Source organism: Impatiens glandulifera, chromosome 3, assembly GCF_907164915.1.
Source record: "Impatiens glandulifera chromosome 3, dImpGla2.1, whole genome shotgun sequence".
Lineage (NCBI taxonomy): Eukaryota > Viridiplantae > Streptophyta > Magnoliopsida > Ericales > Balsaminaceae > Impatiens > Impatiens glandulifera.
The window spans coordinates 10,546,323-10,571,119 of record NC_061864.1 but is presented as its reverse complement, the minus strand read 5'-3'; the positions used below and the strand labels follow the sequence as shown (position 1 = coordinate 10,571,119).

The 24,797-nt window shown below is 24.5% G+C and overlaps 1 protein-coding gene across 1 annotated transcript; it reads left to right on the top strand.

The window, feature by feature from the left end:
* Positions 1-14,019: 14,019 nt before the first annotated feature.
* On the top strand, positions 14,020-15,348 carry LOC124928576 (pathogenesis-related genes transcriptional activator PTI6-like). Its single transcript, XM_047468812.1, has one exon. The coding sequence runs from the start codon at positions 14,197-14,199 to the stop codon at positions 15,217-15,219; it is 1,023 nt and encodes a 340-aa protein (XP_047324768.1). The 5' UTR covers positions 14,020-14,196; the 3' UTR covers positions 15,220-15,348.
* Positions 15,349-24,797: the final 9,449 nt, after the last annotated feature.

Genomic DNA, 24,797 nt, shown 5'->3' with positions numbered 1-24,797 from the left:
TAATTTGAAATGATTAAATTAATTTGTATATATGTATCACAAAAATTGCAATGATTTAAAAATTAATATAAATATATATATAATCCAATAACAAGAAGAAAAAAATACACTCATTTCAATCATGATTAACAAATATATTTTATATCAATGAAGTAAAAATAACATATTATAATTAAATAATAATCCGAAAACAATATATAGTTCATTATTCGGTAAAATCTTATATCTAACCAAAAAAATATAAACACGTTTTTAATTATTTAGAAAATTGACTTAATTATAATACTAGTCTCATTAAAAATGTCCCAAAATAGAGAAATGACATAATCGTTTTTGTTTTTGTTGGAGAAAACAAATATTCGTCTCAATATATTAAAAATTTTCAAACAGAACTAATTATTTACATGAAAACCTTATGAACTTAGGAGTATTTTCGTGATTGTGATAAAAAAAAAGTATGACTAATTATAGTTTAAAATAGGCTCAATATATTATAAATATAACTGTTGTGAATATGTGTATTTTATGCTTAAAACAATTATAAAAACATTTTAAAAATATAATAATACGGTGTTTTTCATTCAATCCTCCTGTTCTGACATGTGAAAAGATCTAATTATAGAAACATAATAAAAGTAAATAAAAACAAAGGAAGCCGATTCAAGTTCAGTTATGAGTTAAAGTTATTTTAAAATATATTTGTTAAATATAAGTTATTTCTTATATTAAAAAATAAGTTATTTGGATAAAAGATATGTAAAAAGAAAAATAATAATAAATATTTGAATTGATAAGTTATTAGAAATTAATTTCAAATAATCCAACCATGCATGATGCATGCATGCCTAGGAATGAATTATGAATGAATATAGGAATTAAAGCTATAATTAGTAATAAGTGGTTCCTTTCCCCCCGAATAAAATAATGAGTTAGCAAGGGAGCAATTATTAATTATGTATTATGAGTCCTATATTGTTAATATAGGAAAGGACATGGTGACCCATGTCGTGTATTTGTACACGTGTTGGATTCAGATCTGCCTAATAAGTATCTGACTCTTGAAATTGTTTTATCTTTTAATTTCCAAAAATTAAAAAAATAAGAATCTGACTCGGGCCATGACCAAACCACTAAAATAATCCCGGCAAATGGGTCGTGCCCACGAGTGGTGGTATTGTTATTTGTTAGAGAGAGAGAACAAAGACCCTGAAAATCTGGCGCATTAAAATTTCGACCTAACCCAACCACTTGGTGTTCTTTCATGTGACTGAACTAATATTAATAATAATAATAATAATACTAAAATGAGTTCAATATTTAAAGAAGTTGTTTTAATGAAAGGCAAACTTTGACAGTGACAATTTGAAGCCCACTATACTTTGTATTCTCATCATGTGTTTATAATTGGGATGAACTATACGACATGTGAGATGTTCTGGCCATTCTAAATTCTTATTTCAGTTTTATTAGTTATTTCAAAACAATAATACATTCTTATTTCAAATATAATATTCTAGCTAGTTAGTTTATAAAATTATTAGCTTCTCTTTTAATTTGTTAGTTTTTTTTGTAGACCTTTTAACAACTATTATGATATTTACTACAATACAAATTAGCTCGATCAAGGTTTTTTAAGCAACGAATATTTGTTGTGACGCCAATGAGTTGTGGTTCGAACAAAAAATGGGACGTTGTTTAGGTGATTTATTAGTGACGTCTTTTTTCTAACCACAAAATCACACTCATTTTGTCTTTGAAAATATGTCATTTTATTGGGTCGGTGTTGAGTTAATTCTGTCATTTTGATTTTTCCGGATATTTGACTCGTTTTTTTAGTCTCTTTTTCTATGGCAGGTTGTGTGCCTCGTTTATGACATCAGGTCACATTAGTCGATAGATCTGCATTGTGTTTTTTTTTTAAAGCTCAAATAGAGTAGTTGAAAAAAGATACAGAATAATGTGTTTATGGTGAGAATTCTTTTGTTATTATATCAATGGAGAAAGTTATATTTTATATTTTTAGACGATTTTTGTTTACACAATGAGAATGATTTTGTGTTATTATTATGGTTGAGTGCTAATAAAAAACACAAATTTACCTAACCATTTATCCCAAACCAAACTATATATATAACACATTTTAAATTATTGATTTTAGATTGAATTGGTATCAATATTTAATAAATTTTCTTGATATTGGTACTTTTTCATTTCCTCATTTCTATTCTTACTTTGTTTCACTCAATGGTAGAATCATTTTTGTTTACTGATACACAATTTAATATAGTTTTATTTTAATCTATATTTAAGTGCAAAAGAAAAACCTTTCCCAATTAGGTGCATTATTGATAAATGATTAACATATGCATATACACGCGCGCACAAACAAATGTTTTTTTAAGGGGTTGATCTATGATTATAATATTAGATTCTGATTATTGTAGTAGTTTGAGGTAAGTGATTTAATTACAAATTATGTTTATGGATTATCATTTTTAAGTGATTTTACATTATCAGTTTTTAATACATTATGTATAACTTTATATATAAGAAATTATGGGTTTCAAAGCTAGTGAAAATAGACAATATTAATTTTTAAATAAAATTCATTCATTTAATCGCAAAAATCACAATAAAATGAAACTGACATTTTATTTATTCTTTTCAAAAAAACTCACATCTCACCATAAGTTTTTGGGTTATTGTTTTTAGTATTATTTTGAAATGGGTATATTTTTATTGAGTCATATTTATAATCATAACTCGTATTATATAGAGTGAAAATGAACTTTGATATTTTTTTTTTAAAAAATAGTTCATTTATATTTAAAATGTAAATTTAACTAAGCTTATAATATTAATAATAATAATAAAAATAAAGAATTTTGGATAGATATTAGAAAGTTTAAATTAATGCAACTGATTATGACATACATATTTATGTTATCATCCCAATTAATTTTTGGTTAGAGAAAAATCGTTGAACTTTCAACGATCGTAGTCGTTCGAGACGTATCATTTATAATACTATTATTATTATTATTATTATTATTATTATTATTATTATTATTATAATTATGACGTTTACTTAGATTAGATTAGTTTAGGAGAATAAGTAAAGTCGGCCGGGGAGTTAAATAGTTTTTGTTGAAAATTTACGAACTCGATAATTTATTAAGTACTTTTTTTTCATGTCATATTTTGTCGTTGTGCTTAAACGATTTTTTCTATTTTTAATATATATGATTTTTTAAAAAAAAAAAATAATAATAATAGTAAAGAAATATGAGTCAAATTAAAACATATTACATTCAAAGCAAAATTATTATGAGACAATTACAAGAAATTAGTAACAAATAATTAATAAAAGTCAAGTATAAATAATTTAATGAGAAGTAAGATAATTAATGATTAATGTAATTATCAATCAATGATTAGTTAGTAATAGAATTTGAATCTAATGGGGAGCAAGTGCTTATGGAACATGGGGAATGTTATTAGAAGCCATAAAAGTGTACGTACCAAATATTAGAGAATATTTTAAGTATATAGTAGATAATGGTACGTTGTTGATATTCTCTATAATATGATTAATTAGTTTTAATTGCACTTTTTGTTGATCATATATATATAAATATAAACTAAAACTTTTCCTATGTGCTTGGTATGTTAATGGGGAACAATCCCGAAGAAAAATTACCCCACTTGTATCTCCATTTCCCATATATATACCATATATATATATATATTTATATTTATACTTTACAACTAGCTAGGCACAACAAATAAATAAGGAAGAAGACTTTCACCAAATACCCTTGTTTTAGGCAAACATTAACAAATTTTGCATTCTCAATATCTAGCTTTTCTTTAGCTAGCTTTGTCATTAATTAATGATCTCTTTTTGAAGATAGTTGTTAATTTTCTTATGCAATATTAATAATCAATTCAAAAAAATAATAAATGTTCAACAAAAGTGAAACATGTTTTTTTTTTTCGTTTTGTGGGAATAAATAACTTTTCATCCATTTATTTCATTCATGTTAGCGTAACCAAATAATGAAATCATAAAATATACATTTTAAATTTTATATTTTTGAAAAGTTGAAATCACTTTTACTTAACCACATTTTTTACTATCACAATGATGTAGAACAAATAATGAAAATCCATATGCATAAAGAAAATTGTTCACGTTATGTTTTGATAGATCATTAATTATAAAAAAAGAAAAATTAAGGGTCAACAAAAGAACGGTTACACCCACCCACTAGGAATTAAAGGAAAATAAAAGAAAATCACATCCAATCAAAATTAAACAGTGTCTGTGCCTATAACACTGGTGAGTCGCGACATTCTATGTCATCTTTCTTGTAGGGTTGTTTTTTCACTCCTATTTAACGTATTTAACTACACAATTTGTACACTTTATTTTCAAAGTACATTTTATTGATGTCTTTATTTTCAATTTATTTTATATGATTGTTACTTTTTTTATGCAATGTTAAGAGTCAATTCAAAAAAATAATAAATGTTCAACAAAAGTTTCATTAATTCACGTCATTTCAACCAAATAATGAAGCCAGAAAAAGATACCGTTCAAATTTTATATTTTTGAAAAGTTGAAATCATTTTCACTTGACCACATTTTGTTAAGATCACGGTGATGTTGAACAAAAAATGAAAATTCATATGAATAAATAAAAAAAATGTAATTATAAAAAAAAATTAAGGACAACAAAAGAAGTAACCCGCAAACTATAAAGAAAAAAAAAAAATCACATCCATTCAAAATCCAACAGTGTCTGTGCCTATAACTCTGGTGAGTCACAGCATTCTATGTCATCTTTATTGTAGGGTTATTTTTTCACTCCTTTCTTAACCTATTTAACTACACAATTTGTAAAATTTATTTTCAAAGTAAATTTTATTGACCTCTTTATTTTCAATTTGTTTTATATGATTGTCAAATGTGCTTTTTAGAGACTACTGGATTGTAAGATGGATCAGATTCCTAACCTAATGATTTTTTTCGACATCTCTACAAAGCTACAATACAGTTTATGATAGGACATAACTTTAAACAAAATTAAAAAATGAAAAATGAAAAAAAATCTACATAGGATTTTAGACCTATTCATTTATAAAAAAAATTGTATTTATTTTTTTCTTTTGCTTTCCCTTTCTCAGTTTTTAATAGAAGTTTCTTTGATTATTTATTGGTCATTTAAATTTCTTTTTTATATCTTTTTCAACGTTGTTCTTTAAAATAATATTTTTTTAATTAAGAAGAAAATAATAATATAATTAATGTAATGATGAAAATGAGTTGCATGCAGTCAATTATATCTTTAGTAAATAAAGTTGAAACTTGATGATATACAATGGTGGTTCAAGGTTTGCTGGTTATTTTAAAAGGATGTTTAAGTTGATTATATCACCATGCATGCATGCATGACCAAATATTTTTTGTTTTTTTAGTTATTTTTTTCCATGTACATCTTATAGTAGTCTCTCTTACTGTTTAATTTTGATATGATTTAACCATGTCCACCATTTTCCATAGAAAATAAAAGGTTAATGTTATTATAAGAAAAAATGACTTAAATTAAAAAAAAGAAGGTAAATTTAAAGTATAATGAGATTAATGTGGGAGAACTCTCCTTTTGGGAAGAAGATCGAGCCCTCGTGCCATGCGTGTAGACATGTGGACAAAGATTCTTTCCTCTTCTATACTTATCTTCTTTACTTTACTTTTAGAAGCTACTTGTTTTTAACTTTTAATATTAAAAATATATTTATATATTAATGTTAAATTAAAAAAAAAAAAAAACTTTTGAAATTTCTAATTGTATGTTTGGTAGCTCTAGAATTGACATTATAATTGGAATTGGAAAGTCGAATTTCAATTCTTAAATTTTGTAAAAACTTTAATATTAAAAATTAGAATTAGAATTAGAATTAGAATTGGAATTATAATTATAATAGAATTCAATCCGGTGTAAATTTATAGTTCTCAATTTTATTTTTTTAGGTTCGAATTGTAATTTTTTTTATATTTTTTAAAACAAAATAACTTATTATTTTATCATTTAAAACACGATTAAAGATTTTAATTGATAACATTTTTTTTTGGAATTTATGATGTTAAAATATCGAACCATTTCTTTAGCTTAGTAAGTTTACATTTTGATATATATATATATATATATATATATATATATATATATATATATATATATATATATATATATATATATATTAATTTAATAAGTTTTGAACCGATATTTTATATTTGAATTTATAAAGTTAAAATATTGAACCAATATTTTTATTTTTAATATTTGAAGTTAACATTTTAAACCGATATTCTTTTTTAATGAAAATCGAAACTTAAAAAAATCTTCAGACCCTTGAGCTATCTTAATGGGTTGTGTCAAACAAATTTTTTAATAAAATATATAATATATTTTAAAATTATTTTTATTATATTATTTTCTACAAATATAGAAATTGAGATTGAATAACAATTCTATAGTTTTTTTAAACATAAGAATTGAATTGTAATTCAATGTCAATTCTCATGGAATTGAAATTGAGCAATTCTAATTTTAATTCTAATTTTACTCATTCAAACATATCTTTAGTGTAATAAACAAAACAAAAAAACATATTAAAATTATGATTAAAAGGGAAAGACAACCTATTGAAATAATATGTTGATTTGAAAATAAAAATAATGATCGAGATAATTATGAATTATGATTTGATCCATTTGTAATCTTTGTTTCTTGTATGTTTAATTGTTAATAATCAGGTTTTTTTTGTTTGATTGTCATTTAATCTGATTTTCATTTTTGACCCTCCATTTTTAGTATTTTTTAATATTTTAATAAAATAATTTTAACATTTTTCCATGAAATAGGATTGTGGTATACATTTTTACAAACTAGCATTTTATTGATGTTCACATTGGATAAAGGAATATGTTAACAAAACTCAATATAAACAACCTATATTGTTTAATTTAGTTTTTGATTCTCAATTGAGATTATTAAAAAATATATTATTGAATGAAAAAATAAAATTATTAATTTTAAAAATAAATATTGTTTTTTTAGTTTATATATATAAATAGATTTTTTATTTTTTAAGTATTATATATATATATTTAACTCTAATGACACTGTTTTTTAATTATATGCTTCACTTAAAAAAAATATATATATTATTGAAAATTATTAAAAATTGAAATGTGGTGAATAGTTGAAATATTTGAAGGATAGAAAAGACCGAAAGAGATTTATGAGGGGAGACGATGGGTGGGAATATAAAAAACTAAAAAGCTTAGTAAGGACCACATCAAGGCACGTGGCATTCTTTCTACCGCTAGGGGCCGTCATTACAGCCGGTAACCCGATTTTCAAAATATTACTTGGAAAATTAAAAAGAGAAAATGGTCCCATTGTCGTCGAGTTTCAAAACAAATGACTCTATCGCCCCTATTGATATACCTAAGCTCTCTCATAATTTAAACTTAAGAAATTTATTATTTTCTTACGGTTACTCTTACCAATTTTATATAAAGAATAAAATATAATTTAAATAAAAATTATTTTACTTTATATTATTATTATTTGACATTGCAAAGTGCCACATTTAGACTTACATTTCAGAAATTTAAATAACTTTTTTATTACAAATTTATCATTTTATCATAATTATAATTATTTTAAAATTTTGTTAAATAAAAGATAAAAATAATTTTATTTATATTTATTATGAAAAATATTATTAAAATAGATAGAAATAATTAAAAATATATATGATTTTTTGGGTCAAATTTATAGAATTTTACAAAATATTTGTAAATAACTTTTTTGTACCAAGTGTTTTTTTTTTACAAATATTCATTTAGTAGCAATCAAATTATTTTTTATTGTATGAGTTATTTGGATAATTAATGTAATTGATAATTTAAATAATGTAATGATTAATGAACAAATCTATAATTGAACTAAACTATTATTTTCTTTATAAAAAGAAAATATTGTATTTTTTAAAATTTATATTAAATAAAATTATTTTAAAAACTTAATTTTATTATCGGTCGAAAAAAATCTCAATTACGAAGAATTAATGTTATTTAAATAACTTAAAATTAAACAAGGGCCAAATCTTTTTCTTTAAGCTACTTCTATTCTATTTATAATAGTCTAATATCTCATATTACATAAATATTTAATCCATCACAATTTCCTTAAGCTACTTCTATTTTATTTTAAGAACACATAAATGGATTCAATTAGGCTATATGCAAACTTCAAAACAAATATTTAAAATTTTATAAATGATTTTAACAATATTTATAATTCAATAAATAATTATTTAGTTAGTTATCTTTTGCCATGAACTTGACATTATATTCTTCCATTGAAAAAGGATAAACTTCTTTTTTTCTTTCCATCTTTTCATCTTTATTTTTGGATACCTCCCAATATTAATTATTTATAAAATTATTTATAAAGTAAGAGTTTCTTTGCATGAATTAAAAGGAAAAGGAGATTCTTTACATTTTATATAGTTGCCAAATTTCAAATTGTGTTTTCTTGTATAAATGTTTTAAATAAGACTATAACAAATTAAACTAAGTTATTTTATAAGGCTACAACATTTGCTTAATCATCAATAAAAAAACAAATATTAAAGAACCTTTTTTTAATCATGTTGTTTTAAAGACATATATCAAGTACTCCCTAAATCCACGACAACACACCTTAATGACTTTGATGTTTTTACTTTTTAGTTTCTTAATTTAAGTCTCTTATTAATAAATTCTATAAGGTGTCTAATATAAATGATCATATTGTCTAATATAAATGATCATATTCAAAATACTAAAGAATATTTTTATGAAAGAATGAAATAATTTTATTAAATTATATTCTGAGAAGATCACAAAATTATTTAGAGAAATCTATCAAAAACACAAGCAAATTATTTTGAGATACTCTTATTATTATTATATTTTTAAAAGTAACTTAAATAGGTTGTCTTTTAGTCAGTGTTTCAATTGGCTCAATAGGTCAGAGCTCACCGTCCAAGACTGTAAGACCTATCTGTGCCAAAAACATTTTTTTTCTTTTTTTTAATAGAGGTTTCTGCCATAACCATAATATTATTTTGATATTTTAATTGATACTAAATTATTTTATACTTAGATTGATACTAATGTGATTAAAGGAATTTAAAAAATATCAGTAAAAACTTTGAAAACCAAAAATATCTTAACAAAGTGTAATAAAATTTATAAACTCTGGAGAAATAATGTTTGTAACTTTTATTAAACTTTATACAAAATGTTACAAAAATATCCTTGAAATTTTAACTTTATACAAAATATTCAAGATTACAATTACACCATTTATTTGAAGAAATGGTAGCTATAAAAACTAATGATTATTTTTAATTTTAAATATTGTAGATACAAATCATAGTTACTTTACACACGCCAAATAAGAGTTGAACCATATATCGGTATTTTAACCGACACTTTAACCATAAATTATACTAAATTAACTATAGAGATTGTATTATTATTCTTAGTAAAAGAACTGGAGAATATTATATTAATAAATTAAATAATGAATGCTTATTTACATAGAGGAATGTCATATATTTCTAGACACCAAATAATGATTGTTTAAAAAATAAATCAATAAATTACAGAAAAAAACTGTAATTTATATTATTTTATTTTATTAAATATATATGTGGTATAAATTTTTAATTTTCTATAACATTCTTTAAATAATTTCCCATAATAATAATAAAAATATTTTTTTTTTGCTAACTAGGCCTCTTAATTCTTATTATTATCTACCTTGATAAGTACTTTATTAAAAACAACATATATCATTTTTTAAAATATATATTTCTAACTCGTATAATACTTTATTTAATTTTAATAACTATTTTTATTAATTTATACTTAATACAATTAATCTAAAATAGTAAATTATTTATCAAAATAATTTTAAATTAAGGATGACCTATAAATAATTAATATGTCTTGTTTGATGAAGCACCTTCAACCATCATAAAAAATATTCAAACTATTTCATTATATATTTAATATATTTTAATTTATTAAAAATAAAATAATAATTTAATTGAAATATTCCAAATAATCTAATTTGTAAAAAAAACTACAAAATATATTTATTTAATTTTAAAGAAAAATCTACATCAAACAAACTCTTGCAAACAATAAAAGGCATGATGATTTTGTATGAATGACTAATCAAATAAAAATAATTAAGATACTAGCAATTATGAGGATTCAATAAAGGTGCCAATAATAATTTTCACATTTATAATATTCTTTGTAATGTACAACGTAATTAAACCGTTTAACAGTTCACCATGTATTTGGAAATGATTCTTACCCTTAAATATTCACAAGTTGAAGCAGTAAAAACTGAGATTAATAAACTTTTGACTTTTTAACCGGACAAATAGATACATTAAAAATGGGCCGAGCATCTTGGGCCTCACGTGATCGGCATGCACGGAAGCCGATATTTTTTTAAAGTTTCTCTCTCTTGCAGTGTAATGCTTACGTGTCATGTTACTCATTGAACCAGGAGCGACCTTTTGGGTCCCACGTTATTACACGTGTATGTGATTCAAAAGCTCCAGAATGTGGCGAATCGTTTCGCTATTATTTGTTAGTGTCTTTTCCCTATGACATGTTTGGAAACTGTGTTTATACTTGAATTTATTGTGAACTCATTTCTACCAATAATTCTCTTTTTATATATTAATTTTAATATTAAATTAAAATTATGTTTCAATTTAGGCATTGTATTTTATCTTTTAATTAATATATAATATTACAATTAATCATTTAAAATTAAAACAATTCAACAACTAATATGATTATAATAATAAAATAATTATTTTAATTTATTATAAATAAATGAATAATTTAAGTCTAACAAAATTAAGCATGAATATGTTATAATATATTTGTTAATAATATTAATGTATTTTAAGGTCGACAATTTAGACCCGGCACGAAAACACGACACGAACCGAATACGAAAAATTTATATTAGGATATATATTTTTTTTTTGTTCGGATCAAAATTAAGTTGATTTGTTTAATAAACATATTTAACTCGAGTCGAACTGTTCAACTTGATTAATAAACATATTTAACCCGGGTCTACTTAAAATGACCTAAAGTATACACGATAACCTGTTTATAAGTTTTTTAGTTGAGTTTTGTGTTTTTTTTCTACTCACTCATTTTCGTTTGTAGGATTTTTTGTAAGTAAATTTTTAATTTAGTTTCATTTGTTTTGTGTTGATGTCATTTTAATTTGAAACAAATTAATATAATTTAATTATATCGAGTTGGATTCGAATTGAGTTAAGTAAATCGAGTGTCCATCACAAATAGACCTCACAAATAGACCGATGATGTTCAAATTATTAAACAGGTCATATATTTAACATATTTTTTTAATGAATATTTTATTTAACATGACTAGTCACTTTATTGCATTCACCCATATCCAAATTACTTACATTGACATTAAAAAGTAAATATAATTTATCAATAGTTAAAAAAAAAAAATATATATATATATATATAATATCATATTACAAGTTTTAATGTATTGTTACCGATATTAAAGTTTTTATAAGAGAAAGTAAAATAGTGTAAACGGTTATCGACAATCATTTCATTTTTTATTGCAACAATTTTCGTAATGTTAGTTTATCATCATATTATTGACGTATTTTAATCTTGTAATATAATATAATAATATTAATTTTATAATTTGATTATTTTGTATAATTGTATTATTAAAATTTGATTTAATATTAACACAATTTAACATTAATCCATGAGGTAGCTTAACTTAAGTGACAAAAATGTTTTTTAAAATATTAAAGTTTACGAGTTCGATTATCAGTTAAAGTGTGTCATACCGGTGGGAGTCATACTAACTTCCTACATTATATATATAAATAAATATATATATATATATATATATAATCTAATTTAAACATTATATAGTGTAAATTGTGTAAATAATTTTAATTACTTTAATCTTTTTAATGTTAAAAATATTAAATATTAGAGTGATAGTTTAACTACTAATAACATGTATAACATAAAAAAATCATGAATTCAATTTTATCAAGAACAATATCTGAAAAATAGTGTTCTTTAAGTAAAATTGTATTATATTCTTACATAAAAAAAAGTAGATATTATATACTTAGAGTAGAAAATAATTTTATTTATATTATTTGAAACATCATAAAATAATGATATTTTGTTATGAATATGGAGAATCTCATAGTCATTATAATTTTCTTTTTAAGTTGAAGTATTAAGTCTAATTATTTTCTAGAAAATAGCCCTTATATTAAAAAAATGAAAATTAAATTTGCTCTTTGAAAAAATTTAAAATACATTAAAAAAAATTATACTCAACTCTAAATAATAAAAAATATAAAACCATATTTTGTAATGAAGAGTTATTAATAATGAAATTTTAACGGATGATATGTATATGAATTTTTTTTAATTATAATTAGTCGTATGTGTCATTAAAAGGTTAAATCGACAACTAACTTACTTTTGCATTGTCGTGGAGGGCTAATATTTGAAGTCTTTTTTTAGAGTATTACTGAGATTAATTGGGTGATGTCCGAGTTTTTGAGTAGTTGTTGTGAATTTTAGATTGATGTAGCTGATATGACATACCTACATATTTGTGTTACTATCCCAAATATTTTTTGATGAAATATTTGGTTGAAGAAATTTTTTTGAACTTTCAATAATCGTAATCGTCCTATGCGTATCTTTCATAATACTATTATTATAATTATTTCTGAGATTCTTTTAAAAAGTGAGTAGAGTTTATCAAATAGTTAATCGTTTTCTCGACAATTTACGAGTTTGATAACTTATTGAGTATCGGATTTATTATGTTTTATTTTTCTTTAATGTCATATTTTGTTGTTAATCGTTTCTGAGATTCGTTTAGGAAGGTTAGTAGAGTTTGTCGAAAAGTTAATCGTTTTCTAAACAATTTACGAGTTCGATAACTTATTGAGTATCGGGTTTATTATGTTTTTTTTTCATGTTTTGTTATTATGTTTAAACGATTTTTTATTTTTATTTTTAATATACATATACCTTTAAATTTTTTTATTAAAAATATATATATAACATATACATACATAATTTGAGGTTTATACAAATATCAAACAATCTAGTTTTTTATTTTATTTTTTTAGACAAATATCTATAATTTATTTAATGTCTAATTGTGACAATTTTGCGTTACTAATTTCGTACCGTTGTGTTATTTAAATTAAGTATAATATTTACGTATTTTAATCTTTGAATGCGAAGTCATCATATTAGTTGTAATTGCCGCATTGTCTTAACAAAATCTCATTGATGTTTGCAAATTATAGAAACGAATCCGAATACAAAATCTTTAAATAATCGTCATTTATTATAGTAATAACTATATAAAATTACCTTCGTTTATCCTGTGGTCGATAATCGTCTAAATATCAAAATGCTTCGCTGTATTGTGATTATCTTTGATAAAATATTTAAAAAAACATTATAGAGAATTATAAATTAAATGCAAAATAAATAATAATGATAATATAAATGAAAGAATAATAAAAAGTTGATTATTTTTAGTAAAATATAACATTTATAGAAAATGAAAGATTTGTAGAATTTAGAAGAAATGGTAATAAAAATAAATGAAAAAAATGAATACTTGTAATATTTTTTCCCAATTTCGGCTAGTTTTGATCCTATAAAGGAGGAATTTCAGTGCTCTTCTCCACCACACTGAGCTGAGTCTTCTCTCTCTCTTTATTGTCATTCTCTCTCTCTCTCTCTCAATCGATAGCCATAAAAAAGCCTCTTTCAAGCTTTTACATTTCTGCAGAGTCTTTGTTTCACTCTTGTATTCCTTTCTGCATCTATTTTCAAGCTTCTATTTGACGATTCTTCTTCCTCACTCTGTTTTTCATCCATCCATCTTTATTCCCTTCAATTGCCTTAGAAGGGTAATCTTCATTTTGACTTTTTCTCTCTGGATTTTTTATGGTCTCTGAATAGTTTCAGAGAGTAATCGAGAGAGTATGGAAGAGGTTAAAAATCCCTGTATGCCGATCAAGTTCACTGAGCACAAAACCGTTATCAGAAAACCCATCAAATCGAAAGGAAGGACATGGTCGGAGAAGAGAGTTGTGAGAGTATCCGTCGTCGATCCTTATGCTACCGATTCATCCGACGACGATGAGAAGGGGGGTGATTTTATCCCCCGGAAGAGGGTGAAGAAGTATATCAGTGAAGTAACCATCGAGCCTATTTCTAATGGGAAAAAAACCGTCAGGAAACCAGCCAAGGCTGCGACGGCGACGGCGGTGGCTGCTACCGGAAATGTCCGGAAGTTCCGTGGCGTGCGTCAGCGTCCGTGGGGGAAATGGGCGGCTGAGATAAGGCATCCGGTGAGAAAGCTTCGAATCTGGTTGGGGACTTTTGATACTGCTGAAGCGGCGGCGATTGTGTATGATAAGGCCGCGATTGATTTTCATGGTGCCAATGCTCAGACGAACATTATCCGGCCGCCGGCGAGGAATAATCCGGAGGCGGAGGGTGGTTGTCATTCTGATTCCGGTAACGTTTCATCTCCTATATCAGTTCTCCGTTTCAGAACAAACTCCGACGGAGCTGAACCGTCGATCCGATCTGGTCATGAAGATGAGGTCAGTAAGGAGATGGAAATCGTTCAATCTGAGCCGATTCAAGAAATCCAGATTCGACAACCCAATGGTTCTTCTTCACTAAATCTGGCCGATGAACCGGAAGGCAATTATCTTGCACGATCACCATGTTTTGCCGATGAAATAGAAGACTTTCTGTTGATGGACTCGCCGATGCTAGACGATTTCTTCGGCTTTGATTTACAGAACTCCATGTTTTTGAACGAGACACTTTTTTTGGATGATGCGCCGCTATCACTGACGACGGACAGTTTAACTTCCGACGGCGACATGGAGAACATATTTAACACCGAACCAATCATGAATATGGATTCGCCGTCGGTGAAAGATCTGGATGAGTTGTTTAAGGATTTTGGTGATGAATTTTTTGGGCTCTGATCCTTAAAAAAGTGTAATCTTTGTAATGGGTTTTTGATAATATGGTGGTGGTACTGTCTTTTGTCTCTGGTTGTTGCTGGCTGGCCCGTCGATTCTTCGACAAATTTTGAACCGCTGGCGAGACTCATAGCATATATTAGAGTTCATATCTCTAGCTAGCTATTCTCTTGCTTAGATTCAATTTTTAATTTACTTAAGCAATTTTTAATTCAATAATAGGTAGTGAAATCATATCAGTGTAATGGAAATTATTATTAATAATGTTTTTTTTTTTTTTTTTTATAAATTTACCCATATTTGGGTTTCAACTACAAAAACTTGTTCTAAATGGGTTGTATTTTCTGATGAGATTATCAGATGAATTAAAAATAAATTAAATTTAATATTTGCAACTTGCAAGTAATTTGTTATTATGAGAAAGATGATTCTTGTCTAGGTGGCATTCTTTTTTCTGATTTTAAGGTGGAACTATTTGACTGTGTGAAGTTGATCAAATCATTTAGCCATTATTTATGCACAATGCTAAAAATACCATTCAAATTAACTTACGATTTTTTCAGCAAAAGTGAATAAAGGATCCTTATTCTAGTTAAGCTGAACAAGTTTTAAAATTAATATTAGTATCATTTTGTTGAATGGTCATTGTTTCTAAAAATAATAAAATATCAGTATCATTGTTTTGTTTTGCATCTTACATTTTACTACAATGATATATATGTTTAAGTTCTGGAAATTACTCATACATACTCTCACAATAATCATTTGAGTAACATAATTTTACAGGAATATTTTTTTTGAATTAACGTTTTAAAATGTTATGTATAATTGTATTATTAAACAACTCTATAAAGATTTGTTTATGATAATAAATTACTTATCTTAATATAATTTAGATTAAATTTGGAGCGTCTACCACAATAATATAGATTTGTCTTTTAAAAATATTTACTCTAAATTTGGAGCATCTATCAAAGGATCTTAATTAATATCTTACAATAGTTAATGGTGGAATTAATCATTTTCTTCATCTAAATGTAAATTAAAGAGGACTCTTTACCACACACATAAAAGCTGTCTAGAGGAATAAAGAAATTGATTAAACAATTGATTGTATCATTTTATTTTTTTTACAAAATAACATTATTGCAACATTGGTTTTAGTCAAACTTGTACACACTTATATATATTAGTTGTGCTTTTACATAATTTCTCCTTTATATCCTATATATATTTCCTTTTCTTAGTTTGATGTTTCATTAGCTTTTCACTTAAGCGATTATAGAAACTTTCTAGTTAGCCATCACCTTCCTCCACTAAGTAAGGGTCGGGCATGCTAAAGGTGCAATTTGAAAAGAATTTATGGAATATTTCCATCTAGATCTTGAAATATTCATAGCAAGATCCTTGAAATATTGTTTTAATTATTAGCCACATAAAAGTCCCACTTTAGTAGTAAGAAACAATTTGATGTCATAATTGTTTTGACTTCAAACTAACTATTGATTTTGACCCTAGTCAGTTGACTTTCATAACATGTACAATCAAAAGTTGTTTGGACAAAAAAATATAAAAAAATCATGTTAGCCTCCTGAAACAAAAAAAAAATAAAATAAAATAAGTTGAACAGAACAAACTAACAAAGCAAAAAAAAAATGCCAATAAAAATAAAGTTTTACGAAGATATCAACAAATACAAATATTATTGAATTGTGGATAATGTATGCAATGTCAACCCTAATATATATAGACTAGTGATGAATTGGACTGCACCTCAACCAAAGACATGAATCACTATTGTCTATATGGAGGGTCTACAAGTTTACACCACTTGCATGCACCTCTTATATCCTAAGTCTGGTACTTCTTAAAATAACTTGATCAAGAACCCCTTCTAAGTGGCTGATTGTGGCTTTGGGTATCTGAACCCTGTTGGAATCGGTTTTAAAAAGCTGAAGTCACCTCTTAAATACGTATAATAATCCTCTTTTCTAATCTAGCGATAAAAAACGGTAACAAGAGGTGGATATCATTCAGGCTCCCTTTGAGATCTTGAGTTTAAGTCTGTCCGACGACAAGTTCAATTGTTTGCGGGAACCAAAATAAATAAATAAGTATAATAGACCTAGCCATGGCTCATTCTATGTTTACAGAGAACCACTTACAACAATTCCCAGTCTTGAACAAGGATGGATAATGGATGAAAATATGATAACATATTTCTTCCAATTTCCATATAATCAACCTCGACTAATAATAAGTTACATTTTCTTTTAATTGATCATAGTAAAAATAATATTAACAAAAACTAAGACGATGAGGATTAATCCAAACTAAAGTTAAATTCTCAACATAAACATTAGAAGAAAGACCTAGCTCTTATCTAATATTCTTTTTTCAAATTCTTCCATATTTCTATTTCTAGATAAGTTTAATAGGTAAATATTCTTAAAAATTGTTTAATTAATTCTTACAATTTTTAGATACTCATTAAGAGCTTGTTTGATGTTATTTTAGTTGAATGTATTGAGTGATTAAATTCTTGAAAAAAATAATTAGTAATAGATTAATTTTAATAAAAAAAATAACAACATCAAACAACTCCTAACTATATGTAAAAATACAAACACAAATAAATTAAGAAAAAGAAAAAAGCTCACTTAGACATGTATGTACTTGTACAACTAGTTCATTTAAACGTATGTACTTATAATAAGGTCATTTAAACGTACGTACTATTAAAAATTGGTTCATTTAGCCTCTTTTAATAACCATGGTTAACTTTTATTTTTAAATTTATATATTTATTAATTAAATATTAATATATTTTCTCTCTCTTTCCTTTTTATTTATTATTTCATTTATTACTAATAAATGAATTCTCTATTTTTATCTTTTTTATATAATTTTTTATTATTTTTATATGAGCATTATGATTGATTATTTTAATTTAATTTTATATACGAACATTCATCATTAATTATTTTAACTATATATTTCTTCTTCTTTTTTATATATATATATTTTTTTATATTCATATTAATTATTAATTATTTTAAAATTGTTTGATCCCAAATTGAATATAACAATAAAAATTCTTTTAACAATAAAAATCCTTTAACACAAAAATAAATTAATTAATAATTAAGAATTGAATAATAATAAAAACTCATTCATCAAACACCAAAAGAGTAATAATCAAATATTAGACAAAACAATTCATTTACTACTAATATAAGTCGTGAATAAAAATTAAATAAAAAATTATTAATTTCATTTTTATTTATATTAAACTAAATAAAAAAAAACCTTTTTTATTTTTATTATATTAAATTAAATAAGAAAAAACTCTTCAAAAATATTACAATAAAACATTAAATTCATAAATAAGTTGTTAATTTTTTTAAAAAAAATGAGAATTTAAGAAATATGAGAAATAAAAACTAATAAAAAAAATGAAATATAAAAGAGAAATTAATATTAAAATAATAAAAAAATTTAAGAATAAAATAAATTACCTAATTTAATTAATGAAAAAGAAAGAGAGAGAAAATATATTAATATTTAATTAAAAATATATAAATTTAAAAATAAAAGTTAACCAGGGTTACTAAAAGAGGCTAAATGAGCCAATTTTTAATAGTACGTACGTTTAAATGACATTTTATTAGTACATACGTTTAAGTGAGCTAGTTGTACAATTACATACGTCTAAGTGAGCTTTTTTCCATAAGGAAAATGATTGTCAAACATCAATTATATTGTCATTTGTTAATTGTTTCTAAATAAATTAATCAAAATAATGTCAAATAAACCGTCAATCCAAATCATTTTTTTGGTTGTATTATTACTTTTTTAGGAAAAAAAACATCAATAGGAAAAACCTATCATAAAATTTTGTTCAATAAGGATTATTTGAATAATTTATTTGGGTTATTTAAATATTTCCCATCATCTTCTCCCTTATTTTTTCATCATCAAATTATTAACTAAAATATTAAAATATTTATATTTACTTTAAAATAAATATTTTCATCAAATATTAATACCATTTAAATATTTTCATCAACCTAACATTTTATAACCGGTATCAAACAAGATTATTTAAATGAGAAATGATAGAGAGCGAAAAAATAATGACAATAAAGTGTAGAAAATTGACGTGTCAACCCTTGAGAAATTTCAAATTTTTAATTCACTTATAAGATGACGCATCATTTCTCTACATTTTCTTGTCATTATTTCCCGTTCTCAATATCTCTATTTAAATAACCCATATCCAAATTTAAAAAAGTCCATAATGTGATCAAGATATACTATTACTCATCAAGCTTTTAACTATCTCATCATTTCCTCTTGACTAAACATAGGATGCTCTAAGTCCGACCACCTATTCACTCTCATTTTATTTTGTGTCTATAGCAACAATGGATAAGAATTGTCTTCTCATGTCCTCCCCATCGATCAATCTTTTGTGTCCAAAATTTGAGATTGAGTTGTGATGGTCTATTATTATTGAATGATTTATCAAGTAATGCGATGTTTTTGACAAGAAGTGTTTATTCATTCTTATTATCTCCGGGTGAATCAACTTACTCGAGATAAATACAGAACATTTGACATCAATGCCTACCCTTACAGAATTTTACAATCACTTTCATTATTATGATCATATCTAAGCCGATAAACAATATGTATTTGAATGTTTAAGTTGGATCACAAATTTGATAAATGGCCAATAAAATCTAAATATAACAAAGTTTCATAGTACAAGAGCCCCTTGTTTTAATAAATTATAAATGATAAATTCATTAGCTAGCATTACAAATGTAAACACACATATATAACAACCTACAAAATGTGTCACTCTTCAATTAATTCCAAATAATTTTCATATATTCACAGCATCTCTGAAGAGTCCATGTTTGAACAAATAAATTTAAATCATATAAACTGTGTTGAACACTTCCATCATGTTCATTTTTTTAAAGTAAGTTCTAACAACAACATATAATCATAAATTGAGTATTGTACCATGCATCTAGCTAAATGAAATTTTCACATTTCTATAAAATATGGTTAAAATATCAAGTGAACCAACAATTTAATAATTAAAATTCAGATGACTTAATTTGATAATATAGAAAATGAAAAAATGTGAAGCAAGATGAAGCCAGAAATGGCACATATTTCTTGGCCGCCGCAAACGTAGCAGAGCAAGTGGCATGGTGAAAGGAATGTGTCCAAGAATCTGACTTTACAAAGATTCGCAAAATCTCCAACCAGACAGACAGACCCTATTTCTAATTTGGTCCCCACTCCCCACGCCATGTATAAACCTTACCTTACCTAGCTGAACCATTTCCTGTTCTACCCACCTTTCAAACAATTTTTCCCAAACTACCCACCTTTTCATTCACATTCCCAAACTACCCACCTTTCTCTTTCTAAATCATTAATCAACTCATTAATTAACTCACTTTCTATCTTAACCCACTAATTAACTCTCTCTCTCTATAAACCCATTAATTAACTTCTCTCTTTCAACTATTAATTAATATCCTCACTTTTAAACTATTAATTAATTCAATTAAAATATATTATATAAATATTAAAATAAAATAACACATATATTTTATTTTTATTTCAATCTATAAATATAATATATATAGTTCAAATTAAATACACTAAATTAAATAATTTAAATAGCTATTATAAATTAAAATAAAATAGAATACATTACATCGGAAACTTGAAATAAAATATATTACATAAACATTAAAATAAAATACATTACATCACAATAAAATACATAACATAAACATTACAATAAAATAAAATACATAATAAATATTAATCACGTTCAATATACAATAAAATGCATATTTTATCTTTATAATTCAATTTTTTATATATTTAAAACTGCGACGTTTAATGACCTTCAAAATGGTCAAACTTATTGTCAAAGGTCAAGAGAATTATTTGAAACTGTTGAGAAAAAAGTATCATCACACAAGGTTATTCCATACAATGAACAAAGAGGAGTCTTCGAAATCGTTACTGCACAATACAGAACCATAAATGGATATTGGAAGGGTGGTAACAAACATAATTTGGATTTATATAAAGGTTTTTGCTCTTGTGGAAAATGGAGTAGATATCATAAAATTGAATTATAAAGATAAAATATACATTTTATTGTACATTGAACCGTGATTAATATTTAGTATGTATTTTATTTTATTGTAATGTTTATGTATTTTATTGTGATGTAATGTATTTTATTTTAATGTTTATGTAATATATTTTATTTCAAGTTCTCTATTATGTAATGTATTCTATTTTATTTTAATTTATAATAGCTATTTAAATTATTTAATTTAGTGTATTTAATTTGAACTATATATATTATATTTATAGAATTAAATAAAAATAAAATATATGTGTTATTTTATTTTAATATTTATATAATATATTTTAATTGAATTAATTAATAATTTAAAAGTGAGGATATTAATTAATAGTTGAAAGAGAGAGTAGTTAATTAATGGGTTTAGAGGGAGAGAGAGGGAGTTAAGATAGAAAGTGAGTTAATTAATGGGTTGATTAATGATTTAGAGAGAGAAAGGTGGGTAGTTTGGGAATGTGAATGAAAAAGTGGGTAGTTTGGGAAAAATTGTTTGAAAGGTGGGTAGGACAGGAAATGGTTCTACCTAGCTAGCCACATGCATATAACAAATACATAACCTTCTTATAACCTAGATAGCTACTACCTAGGCCTTAGCCACACAGGTTTATATTTATTATCTATATACAGATTCTGTCTGCTCCAAGTAAGACAAATTATTAATAATATCATTTTTTACCCTCTTCATAAATATGTTTTATTTTATTAATTATTATTAGGGTTATATCTCATTTCATTAGTTGAAAAAATGAATAAGTTTATAGAAAGAAAGAGAATTTTTCAGACAATCAGATTGGTCCCAGATTATTCATTTTCTCATTATTTTTTCAAATTTTATTTCCATATTTTTTTTTTATTAATATACCATAAGAAGTCGTTCAATGATGGGATTTTTAACCACATAATTATTTACAGCTTTAACCAAAAACATTTAAACTTTTTTACTCTTAGTCCTTATTATATCCATAACTTTTTTTTTTTAAGATGAAGCAATTACAGTACTAATAATTTGATACATTAAAATAAGATTAAAGTAAGAAATGTACAACTGAACATGCTGAGAGCCAACCCTTACACAACATTATATTACATTTCTGGGCCTGATCGAGACAACCTCTAAATTGTTTTTAAGTGGAGAACATGGAATGGAGTCCAAACTATTTGGGCCGAACCAATAAGAACTAACACGGTCCATTTCCATCCATCCTAGCTAGTTAGGTTAGACCAGTTTTCTATCAGCCCTCTAGTGATGCTGATTTATATGTTTTTAAGCACAAGATCAATAATGAAAAATTAGCAACTACTAAAATATGATATCGAATTTAAAAATTAAAAAAAAGTACATAATTTATTTGACAAGAATAAAATTAAATAATAACTAAAAAACTCATTTGTAAATTTATTTTTCAATGATGGAGTACAATAACTCATAATCATGGGTTCAATTCTTCACAATCCTACAAAGTTAAGAATTAAGTTTCTAAAAATCATTTTGAAAATTTTACAATTCTGTGCAATCAAAATAACATAAAAATTAGTGATGTAATGTATATCCTTTAATGAGGCACATCCATTTTTTAAGCAATTATATAGCACATCCATTTTTTAAGAGTCAAAATTTTCAAATTTATCAAAAGTATAGTATTATTAATTTATTTAATTAATTAATAAATATATATATATATATATTTAAATCAATTAATAGTTTTTTTTCTCTTTATTATATTAAAATATTATAAAAAAATATATAATAGATATTATAATTATATATTTAATTTATATTTTACAAGTAATGATAGTGAGGACTATTAATAAAATTCAGAAAGTTTATTTAGACTCTTCTTTTTATTAATAATTTTTTATTTTTCACTTATTAATTTGTAAATATATATTTTTATTAATTAACTTATTTATTTATAGTAACCAGGAGAATAAATAAATTAAATAATAAGAAATATATATTTAAATATATAATTTTAAAAGTAATAAAAGGGAGAATGAATAAATAAAATAATATATTATTATGTTTTGAAAAGAAATATTGAAAATGAAAAAAAAAAATGGATTCAATTGTTTTCAATTCTATCATAGACAATTTTAGAATGTGTACTCTAACATTATATATTAAAGTTGTTCTAAAATGAATTAAAAATGTTGATATTTTGTAATGTTACAGTAATAAAAGAGGAATGAACAACATTAAATTTAAAGTATTAGGGATTAAGTTTTATAATGTTTTGTATCATTTATTGTCATTCGTTTTTAAACTTTGTGGGCCACAATTGTTTTCTTTTGAATGGGGCCTCAAATTCTAAGTCCTGCCTGCTGTAAGAATGAATTGCGAAATTAAAAGGTGGAAGATTTATGAGATTTATGCTAGTTCGGCTTCATTGAAACAAAATAAAAACAATAATAATAAATTTGATTATGTCCACACCATAAGTAAATATTATTATTGTTATTATTAAAAGATCAAAACAAAAATTCAATCTAATTATGATGCAAGTTTATATAGTACCAGGTAGCATTAAATCTAACTAATCATAAAAGTATTTAAGTTTACTAAACCAATTACCATTACAAAACAAGGGTCAAAATATGAGTGAGTGAGTATTAAGGAATCATTGATCAAGAATTTTAAATATATATTTATCACGAAGAAAAGAGACCCATGATCGATGCTTGCCATTTTAGTAGTATGAAAGAAAATGATAGGAATGATAAATTATAATAACCGCAACGCCATGCACCCACCAATGTCATTATTCTTCTTTCTATAAGTTGTAATCTTTATTTTAATCATATTAAGTTTTTTTCTCCCCAGTCAGTGGTTTTTTCGTCTTAGATTTCCACGTAAAACTTATGTTATTTACGTGCTTTTTTTTTTATATTCATTTTTTCTTTATCCCAATTAGTATCCTGTTTTTCAACCATTGTCATAAAATAAAAAATGTCGGGTAAGAAGTAAGAACTAAATGAAAAAGTTAACTAAAACAAAAAAGAAAAGCTAAATTTGACTATGTCTACACTGAAGATAATTACTATTAAGGTGATAATAACACATATTACTAATATATTAGGACATTAGTTTATATAACATTGATCTCCTAAAATTTTAACAAATATATAACTGAGAAAACCAAATTATTCAACAAATGACAATCATATACAAAACAATAGTCAAAATATATTTATCACGAAGAAAGAGACCCATGATTAATGATTGCCATTTTAGTAGTATGAAAGAAAGTGATAGGGATGACAAATTATAATAACTGCAATGCCATGCACCCACCGATGTTCTAAATTTTATTTTTAAATATTATAGCCATGTCCACTATATAAGTAACTACCTTAATTTCATGTTTTACAATCCATTCCTATCCAAAATCAA

What these genes read in the sequence shown, in the direction of transcription:
- LOC124928576 (XM_047468812.1), top strand. Translation starts at nt 14,197, where the DNA reads ATGGAAGAGGTTAAAAATCCCTGTATGCCGATCAAGTTCACTGAGCAC.